Source organism: Cicer arietinum, chromosome 4 (assembly GCF_000331145.2).
Source record: "Cicer arietinum cultivar CDC Frontier isolate Library 1 chromosome 4, Cicar.CDCFrontier_v2.0, whole genome shotgun sequence".
Classification (NCBI taxonomy): domain Eukaryota; kingdom Viridiplantae; phylum Streptophyta; class Magnoliopsida; order Fabales; family Fabaceae; genus Cicer; species Cicer arietinum.
Window position 1 is genome coordinate 10,370,094 of NC_021163.2, and position 10,400 is coordinate 10,380,493.

The window sequence follows — 10,400 nt, forward strand, 5'->3', positions numbered from 1 at the left end:
ACGACGCTCAACTTGACCTCACCCAAGGAATTCCCAGGTTTTCACTTCTTAATTCCCCTTTTATCTTTCTTTATGCCAATTTTTAGATTTTCCACTTTCTTTTTACACTTTACAGTATTTAGGTTCCTTTGTATATTTCTATGCGCTTTTTTGAATCAACTTATTTGAACTTATCCATCACATAATTACTTGTGAAATTCTTTGAGTGACCTTATTTATAATAGCAGCTTATGACATATGATAAATTGTTTTTAGCTTATTTTCATAAAGTTTCAATCATAGTTTGTGAAAACAATTTTAACTTTATTTTATCTTTTATTATAGAAATTGCTCTGAGATAAACTCTTATATGCTAATACTATAAGTGCTTAATTAAGTTGTTTATCCTGATCAATATGCAACTGTTGTAACTGTTTATGAAGGTGCTAAAGTTTAATGCTTATCACGTGCATATCTTTGAACTGGTATGGTACCCCTTAAGAAGCCATATTGGAAAGAAGGAAGAATCTCCACATAATTCAAACTAGTATAATCTGTATAGTCCAAAGAAACCTGACACTATTGTTTGGAAATTGAATATCCTCACATAACCATAATACTATAAATTTAAACATGGCTCCATAGGCATAATACAAAATCACCATTAATTATTGTGAAGTGTAAAGCTTGGATTTGTGGTCACAATTTCAATGCTATTTTCACTAGCAGTTGGTTAAATTCATAGAGATGAATCTATTGTTTTATTTGATGTTGGTTACAATAATTTCTTGATGTTTGGGTTGTATTATATTGAGATTAAGTGCACAAAGTTACCCTATTTTTTCTCCTATTGTTGCTATGGATACAACTGAGTTCTAATTATAGTACACCGTTGTCCTAGCATTTACCAAGTTTGGTAGGTTAGAAATATTAGAATCCATTGAAGAAACATTGCAAAAAAGGCACTTCAAAATCTGTTTTTCTATGCATATTATGTCTCAGCTCAATTTAGCTGGGATTAGATTCCTTAATTCAGTTTGACATTGAGATAAAAGTCACCAACTTGTGCCCTAACTTATTGGAATTAATGTGTGTTTGGCAGGCTCTACATTATGCATCTTGAAAATCGCCCACTTAAGTTTTCTATTATCACACATCATGCAAGCGTGACTCAGTGCCTTGGGTCCATTGGTGGTAATGTTTGGTATCTTGGAGTGGCTAAGCCATCCCTTGTTGATTCAGATGAAATCAAGGACAAGAAAATCTTGCAGTCACACAGTGGTCATTTTTATGTTCCTCCTGCCATTGAGGATGTCCAAGTTTTCAAGGTTTCAGGTTCCAAATTTCTCAAGCTTAATCTCGGGACATGGCACGCGGGTCCTCTATTTAAGTCTGACACAATGGACTTTTACAACCTAGAACTCAGTGATACAAATGTAAGTTTTTCACTTTCCAGTTCAATGAAGTGTTACATGCACCTGAATGAATTCATTTGCAATGCTATGTATAATAGGACATATATTTGTCTTATTTTTATCTTTTTTATGGTATAGTGGATGTTGTTGTGGTTCATACATGGGTTTTTATTCTGTGTACAGGTGGTTGATCATACCACACACAACTTTAAGGACAATGGAGTGGTCTTTTCAATCGATGAGTAATGTGAGCTTTCTGTAGTTTCCAGCATTTCAACAGATTCTTCACATTGTGTACCATTAAATGCTATGTATGGTAACCGAGTGATGCACCTTAAGAAATCTTCTTCATAGTCTTGGCCTTTTGCTTTTTTAACATCAAGAATTAAGGCGAAGACTCGTGGACTAGTGTTTAAAAGTAATCTAAAACTCTAAGAAGATTGACAACATTCCTCGGAACGGTTCTTTGATCTTTACTACTGAGACAATAATTCGATCGAAGTGAACTCAACAAAAACAAGGGAAAATACGTGTCCCTCAAAACTCAACTCGTCAAATTGATATTAATCAGATTATTGTCTCAAATGTAAAGACATAAAGAGTCGTGTTTAGTTATACTTCCAAAAAGTGTAGCGACCGTTTTCAGAATTTTAAAGTCATTTTTTATTACATGTCCACAGTGCACCACCTATCAAGGTGGTTCACCTTAGAATCTGCCAAACATTTAATGCAAAAGGACAAACTATTTCTAATGTGCACAAGTGGTATAAGGACCCATCTATCCTGTAGTGTAGTCGATGATCCTACATTCACTTATTTAGAACATCTGTGAGAGTTCATTTGAAATCAGATGGTTCAAATTTAAACATGATATTTTATATAATATAATTAAAGTTAAATAGGTATTTGGTGCTCGAATGTATGAACTTTCCGACCACAGAGAGTCCAAATTTGGTGCAAATGGTGCATCGTGTAAGATCATTTTTCACCATTTGCAATAGAGAAGGGAGTAAAAGGCAGCATGTGGAGAGTAGACCATAAAATCTAAGGATGGGAAAAAAACCAACAAACTGAATTGGTTTAGAGAACCGAACTGAATCGAATTGCTTTTGAATTGAATCGGTTTATAAAATTGAGAACCAAAACTTATTTTAAAATCAGTTTTTTTAACTGGTTTGATTTTTAAATAATAGAATTAAAATGTAATCAAACTATAACCATAACTTACTAACTTAGATTATCAAATCTAACAAAATCCTAAATGTTCAGAAATCAAAATCACAAAATTCTAATATCGAAATGAGGCCATTGTTGCCGCCACCCACCACCGTTGCCCATCACCGCCGCAAATAGAAAAGTTGTTGCCACCTATCGTCGCTACGATTAACAACAATACTCAATCTTCTCTCTTCGCACGACAAGATTCTATACCCTTCGTCTTCTATCATGTTTGCGCCCTATGTCTTCCGTCGTGTCCGCTCATGTATTCATTCACTTTCGTCTTAACATTTTTGTTTTTAGGTTTTCACTGTTTTACTTTACTATTTTCGTTTTGTTCCAATAACCTTCATCTTAAAATTGAGTCTGTTTTACCATTTTCGTTTTCTTTAAATAATGTTTGATGTGTCTTTTGGTCTTTCAATTTCCCCTTTTCTTGTGGATGTTATAAAATTTGCAAGACCCTTCTGCTTATGTTTACTTCTGTTCTGGTCAATAAATTCTTAAAGAAAAATCTTGAGACACATTTTATATTCTTTTAGATGGAATTTGTAACTGCTTTTTCTTTTAAGATTGCAATTGTTGGAGATGATAATTGATGTGGATTTGTAACAGCTTCTCAAGATTCTACAGATAGCTAATTTGTAAAGTTGTGTCCATTGGCTTACAGCTAAACTTTTGTTATGATGTGCCATTGCAGAATCAGTATCATCAAGGGGAGGCTCAGCTGCTTCATCTGCACCCTCAAACCCAGTAAATACAAAATTTGTGCATTTACATTCTTTTTTTTTTGTTTTAACTCTTTATGTTCTTTGCTTGGAATTTCTTACATGTAAGTTAAATAGTCAAAACTTATTTAATTCCTTGATTAAGTTCTCTAAGAAACTTAGATCTTGATGTCTTTGCAGTTGGATGGATAATTCAATTAAAGCATTAATGTTTTGTCAAGTACCCTCAGCACTCACATGTTTACATTCTTCTGTTGACATTTTTGTCTTGTACTATCGTCAATTCCCTGTTTTATAATGATTTTCTGTTATATTATGCTGACCGAATTGACAAACACTTATTAAAGGAATTGGTTTATTGATGATTTTGGGTCTGAATTGGATTGAATGAATTAAACTCCAAGTCTGTGGATCATTCATGTAGTACATTTTTTTCAAAATTTTATGAAATTTATGCTTGGAGCTGTTTTTCTAATTTGTAGCTTTCTTTCCATATTTGACTTGAAGTGTTTTGAAATGCATGAATCCTTTAAAAAGTTTCTTCCATTATCAAATTCAATGATACTAAATGATGGTATTGTAACACTTTATGCTGATAGCTCTAGCTATATCTGGTATAAGTATTTAATGATCTAATGGCTACTCTTAATTTCAAATATTTAGCGGTAGCCGTGATGATGATGATCTTTTCTCATTTTGTATAAATATTGGGTTTGACCCCTCATTAATAATATAGAGTAGTATTATTCAACCATTCTATTTTATTCATTACCCTTTCACTATCACTATGTAATAATCCAGATTGATGTTAATTTGTCATATCATGTGCAAATGTTGAATTTAACCTAGATGTAGACTTTCTAATCATATTTATTTAAACAAATGTCGTGAATAGGTGATTATGTGGACTCTCCATTGATGAAGAACATATTACTACCACTTCGATTGCCCTTTTCAGTGAAGCTATATCAACTCATCTTCCACCATCTAATTCACAGATCAAATAACCAAATGTCATTATTGTGGAAACCTGATTAAATTCAAGGATGAGACAAGTACTATGACTATGCATTTGAAAAGATGTAAGTACCATACTGATAATCAAGAACGCAAAAGACATCTCTATCAACAAAGCTTATAGAAGGGGAATTATATGTTGTCTCTTCACCTCATTCAATGTTTGACCAAGATGCATGTCGATTGGAGCTTGTGAAAATGCTTGTGGATGCAAAGTTTCTGTAACATCCCGCTTTTTCATGACATTAACTAACGAAATTTTAAACATAACATTATAACAATATATCACATAGTATTTATTTTTTGCACTTTGAATATGCTCAACACAACAATTATTAATATTCATTCTGAAGATAACACACAAACAAAATCAATAAATAACATCACAATACATTTATATCACATATAATTCAAATAGGAAAAGCGAATGGAGTGATGCCCTTACCATTACTAGAGTTATATTTAGAATTATGCTTCACAAACTCTTGTCTCACTCATTTCACACCTGCTGCTGTGCGAGCACAGTTTCTCTCTCTCTCTCTCTCTCTCTCTCTCTCTCTCTCTCTGAACGTTATTTCGCCGATCCGACCGTTGAAAACGTGAGTCTGAATGTTGCAAACCTGCTGTCAAAAAATCAGCCCGATCTAACGGTGAACAAATGCGCAATCGATGATTTTCTGATACTGATTTAACAAATTCGGGAATGGAGTTACTCCTCTCTTTTCTCTTTTGGTGGTTGCCTTTTCTATCAAAGTGGTTTTCTCTTTTTTTTTTCCTAAACCTTTTTTTTTATATCGCAGAGTGTTTTTTGAATGAAAGACGTCTGTTTTGTTTTTGTTTCCTTTTTATCAAAAAAGAATGAACTTTTTTTTGTTTCCTTTTTATCAAAAAAGGATGAACTTTAAGTCACAAGAACGTTAAGGTATGAATGGGAAACCTTAAACTAGAAGTGGGGAACGTTGACAAGTGGAGAAAGTTAAGTTAAACCGGATATAACGTGGTATTAAATGGAGAAAGTGATATTTCATAAGACATAAAATTTGTTTTTAACGATTCGTTTTTATTATTATTATTATTAAAAATTAAAGGCTAAATTACATTTGTAGTCCCTTAATTTAATTTCAGGTAACGTTTTAGTCCTTTATCTTTTTTTTTTTCCCCGATTTAGTCTTTTATTCCTAAAAATATCAAATAAAGTATGAAAATATGAGTTTATTTGAAGATTTGCGTTACGAATTTGATGAAATTTGTATTATATTGAAGAATATAATTAATTTTATGAGTTTTGATTGAATTTTTTTTTTAATTTTTGTATAAAAAAAGATATCATTGTTGAAATTTTAAAACATAAAATATCAAATTGTCACTTAAAATTAAAATAAAGGACCAAGTCGAAAAAAAAAAGATAAATGACTAAAACGTTACCTGAAATTAAGTTAAAGGACCACAAATGTAATTTAGTCAAAATTAAAATAACACATTACAACAGTAACCGACAATTTTTTTTATAATAAGGTAAAATATTAAAATAAAATAAAATGACTGGATGTTACATTCTACCTGCCTTAAATAGTTTCGTCCTCGAAATTTGACCCTAATGAAGAAAATGCGGGTCTTACAATTTCCTTTCGATTTGTGGAGAATGTGTTTTTTTTGAAACTTTGTGAATTTTTACAATCACAATTTGATATTTCATCCCACTATACATTAAGATGTGCTATTTGGTCACTTTATGACGTAGAAAGGGAAATACAGACTTTCAATTTTCATTTCAAAGAATTGTAAGAGGGTTTGTCTTACGACAAGCAAATGGACTTCTATCCAAAATCTAAGCTACATGAGCCTAATTGCTCATTTCATGGATAAAAATGAAATTTGCATAAGAGAATCCTACATTTATGTCAAATCACAAGCCATACAGGAGAGTTCATGACTAAGAAAGTTGAGACATGTTTAAATGTTTGGGAGTTGAATCATCTAACAAAGTTAGAATTAAATTTATGAAGAAGTGGATGAATGCAAGGAAGTGTTTGCTTTTGAACGGATAATATATCCATATGCGGTGTTGTGCACATATGTGTTGTTTGATTGTAAAGAAAGGTTTGAAAGATGAGCACATTTCCATCCCAAGAATCCGAAAAGCAGTTAAGTATTCAAGATTGACAAGGTTTAAGGGATGCGTTGAAAGAGAGAAAATTGCGTATAAAAGTCTCATATGTCTAGATGTGGAAACCAAAAAGAATTTTACATATTTGATCTTATAAACAGTTGTGAAGTATAAAAAAGTCTTTGATTTGTTAGAAATTGTCGATGCTAAGTATGTCAAAGAAGGATAAAGGCCCTGGAGTACCTCTAGCAAAAGGTATTAGCAAAGTCCTAGTCTTTTGCTAGAGATAATCCAAGGCCTTTATCGTTATATAGTTCTTTGACATACTTTAACATCGACAATTTATAACAAATCAAAGACTTTTTTATATTTCACTGTCGTTTATAACATCAAATATGTAAAATTCCATTGGGTTTACACATCTAGAGATATGTGCCTTCATAAGAAATTTTCTCTAGCTCAACGCATCCCTTAAACCTTGCCAATATTGTAGGAGACAATCTCAAATACTTAATGCTTTTTGGATTTAAATGTTCTCATCTTTCAAACCTTTCAAATCAAACTCAAGATATGTACACATATGGATATATTCTCGAGCAAACAATTCATTGCTTTCATCCACTTCTTCATAAATTTAATTCCAACTTTGTTAGACAATGCACTATCATACTAAATATCTGATTCAACTCTCAAGCATTTAAACATGTCTCAACATCCTTAGCTATGAACTCTTATGTATGGCTTGTGATTTGACAAAAAATCATGATTCTCTTATGCAAATTCCATTTTTTACCATGTGCAGTTAGGCTCATGTAGTTTATATTTTGGATAGAAGTGTGTGCTCGTCGTAAGACAAACCCACCCACAATTCTTTGAGATGAAAATTTTAAATCTTTCCCTCTCCCCATCATAAAGTGACCAAATAGCACACTTTAATGTAGAGCTAGAGGAAATATCAAAATGTGGTTGTAAGACATTCGAAAAGAACACATTTTCCACAAATCGAAAAGGAAGTTATGCGCCCACAAACTCCAATTGACATGCCTCTTGGTCAAACTTCGATTGAGGTGAAGAGACAACACCTGATTCCCCTTCTATAGACTTTGTTGAGGGAAATGTTCTTTGCCTTTTGTTTTCTTGATTATCAGGATGGTCCTTACATATTTTCAAATGCATAGTCATAGCACTTGTTTCATCCTTGAATTTAATCAGATTTCCACAATAATGACATTTGACACTTCATTAAAGTAATTCCATGTTTATGATCGATTTTTACGCCTAGATGGTTGAAGATGAGCTGATATCACTTCACTCGAAGGGGCAACTGAAGTGGTAGCCCGTTAAATTCAGAAAGTTAAAAAAATATGATTAGAAAGTTAAACTCAGCATTTGCACCTGATATGACAAATAAGTTAAAATTAGAGGGTGACCCATAGCTCAAATTGAAATAAATTTTTAATCAAAATGAATTGGAGGGCACAAACTAATTAACATCAATGTGGATTATTAATTAATGAATAGAATGGTTGAATAATACTACTTTATATTATTAATTAGAGTCAAATCCAATATTTATACAAAAAGAGAAAAGATCATCATCATCGCCTACGGCTAAATATTTGAAACTAAGAATAGCCACAAAATCATTAAATACTTAAAAGCATATACCAGATATAGCTAGAGCGAGCCATCAGCATAAAGTATTACAACACAATCATTTAGCATCATTGAATTTGTTAATGGAAGAAACTTTCTAAGGGATTCATGCATTTCAAAACAACTTCAAGTCAAATATGCAAAACTACGAATTAGAAAAATTGCTCCAAGCTTAAATTTCATAAAATGTTGGGAAAAAAAACAGTGTTATAGAAATGATCCTCACACTTAGAGTTTAATTAATTCAACCCCAAGATCATCTGTGAACCAATTCCTTTACTAAGTGAACGTAAACATGCGAGCCTACTTGACAAAAGAATAATACTTTAATAGCATTTTCCATCAAGATCTAAGTTTGCTAAAGAACTTAATCAAGGAATTAAATAAGTTTTGAGAATTCAACTTACATGTAAGAAAGTCCAAGAAAAGAACATAAAGAGTTAAAATATAAATCTACAAAATTTATACTTACTGGGTCTTAGGGTGTAGATGAAGCAACCGAACCTCCACTTGATGATAACTTATTTTGCAATGGCACATCATAACAAAAGTTTAGCATTAAGCCAATTTGCACAATTTTACAAATTAGGTATCTAAGCTGTTACAAATCCTCATTCCAACAATTGCAATCTAAAACGAAAAAGCAGTTACAAATTCCATCTAAAAGAATATAAAATGTGTCTCATGATTTTTTTAGTTAAATAAGCATCAAATTAGTATGAAGAATTATCATAATATACAAAAAGGATTTATTGATCAGAACAGAACAGAAGTAAACATAAGCAGAAGAGTATGCAAATTCTACAACATCCATAAGGAGAAACTGAAAGACACATTAAACATTATTCGAAGAAAACGAAAATGGTAAAACAAACTCAATGTTAAGATGAAGGTTATTGAAACAAAACGAAAATGGTAAAGTAAAACAGCAAAAACCTAAAAACAAAAATGGAAAACCTAAAAACAGAAATGGTAAGATGAAGGTGGATGAATACATGACCGGATACGACCACAACCGAGGGTGCTGGCACGACGGAAGAACGAGGGTACAAAATCTTGTTGCGCGAAGAAAAGAAGATTTGCGACAATGGTGGGGATGGTGGTGAGTAGCGGTGACAATGGCTTGATTTCGATTTTGGGATTTTATGATTAGTATTTATGAACATTTATAAATTTTTTGTTACGGTTGAATTTTATTAGTTAAAAACTTGGTCAGATAAAAGAAACTGATTTTAAAATAAGGTTTGGTATATAAATCGATTTAATTTAAAAGCGATTTGGTTCTTATCCATCCTTAAGAGAGACATACTATTAAATAAGTCTTTTGAGAACTTGGACAACAAGACTATTTAAATATGTTTTCCGTATAACTAGTATAACTAATAAGCATTATTATGTCCGACCCAACCCGTTAAAAATTTACTAAATAAAATTAATAACCTTATATGATTACGTTTAAACAATAATCATTTATTAATAGAACATACAAAAATGTTGAGAGAAAAAGGTAACCTATAAAGGGTGCACACTGGATGACTTAATAATTAATAATAGTATAATGGGCTGTCAATTGAATTAATAACTACAACATTATTAGTTATTTTTTTAATTGGAAACTTATTTTAATTGTACTTATTTTAATAAACTTTAATTAATTGTACTTGAAAGGTATATCATAATAAAGGTTTGGTTTGAATGATTGAAATATATCATATTCAACCGAGTATTAATAAAATACTCCATCTAAAAAGAAATATATACAATAATAGTAGATAAAAAGTTAATATATTTGATTAAAAAGTAACATTAGATAAAAAGTTAATATATTTGATTAAAAAATAACATTAGATATATCAATTATGATAAAGGAAATCAATTTTTCAATTACCGTTTTATTTATATTTTATTTTAGAATAATAATTAAATTTAATTGGTTGCAATATAAAATATAAAAAAAGAGCAAAGTATTCTGGAATGAAGAGTATGATATAATTAATCATCCTGATGAGATTATTGATATTGATAAACAAAGATTTTCTATCAAAAATAAAAAATGTTAGTAGTAATTTATTGAATTATTAAAATATGTGAATTGTAATGTTAGTATAATTAAAGAAGCAAAGAAAAAGAAAGGAGCAAGTGTGATAGCAATGGCAAAATCATGGAGAGCGTGAAAGTGGTGATGGTGAAGCCAATCGAAGCAACTCCGGCAACTTTCAAAAACTACGGTCAGGTAATCGAGGCTTTACTAGACGGCGAGGATTTCGGTCCCCACGACGC

At 31.3% G+C, this 10,400-nt stretch overlaps 1 protein-coding gene, 2 long non-coding RNA genes and 1 pseudogene across 6 annotated transcripts in view; 2 read left to right on the plus strand and 2 right to left on the minus strand.

Moving 5' to 3' along the window:
• Positions 1 to 194, minus strand: part of LOC140920141 (uncharacterized) — a 936-nt gene extending 742 nt beyond the window's left edge. The window contains exon 1 of the long non-coding RNA XR_012162711.1: positions 18 to 194. This is a non-coding gene — a long non-coding RNA (uncharacterized lncRNA). The remainder of the gene's footprint in view (positions 1 to 17) is intronic.
• Positions 1 to 4,665, plus strand: part of LOC101509929 (uncharacterized) — a 5,372-nt gene extending 707 nt beyond the window's left edge. The window contains exons 2-6 of one of the 4 annotated variants that reach the window (XR_012162709.1): positions 18 to 37; positions 1,082 to 1,415; positions 1,578 to 1,641; positions 3,313 to 3,365; positions 4,236 to 4,665. Coding sequence is in view for 2 of the 4 variants with exons in the window: in XM_073367499.1 (XP_073223600.1) it covers positions 18 to 37; positions 1,082 to 1,415; positions 1,578 to 1,640 (417 nt within the window). In the remaining 2 variants the exon portion in view is untranslated. The other 3 variants (XR_012162710.1, XM_073367499.1, XM_073367498.1) reach the window with 3 other exon arrangements.
• A 1,123-nt stretch (positions 4,666 to 5,788) lies between these two features.
• On the minus strand, positions 5,789 to 9,440 carry LOC105851884 (uncharacterized). Its single transcript, XR_012162712.1, has 2 exons — positions 8,593 to 9,440; positions 5,789 to 7,859 (listed from the first exon to the last, which is right to left on the minus strand). It is a non-coding gene; the product is annotated as an uncharacterized lncRNA (long non-coding RNA).
• A 665-nt stretch (positions 9,441 to 10,105) lies between these two features.
• LOC101490707 (uncharacterized) overlaps positions 10,106 to 10,400 on the plus strand; it is a 1,139-nt pseudogene continuing 844 nt past the window's right edge.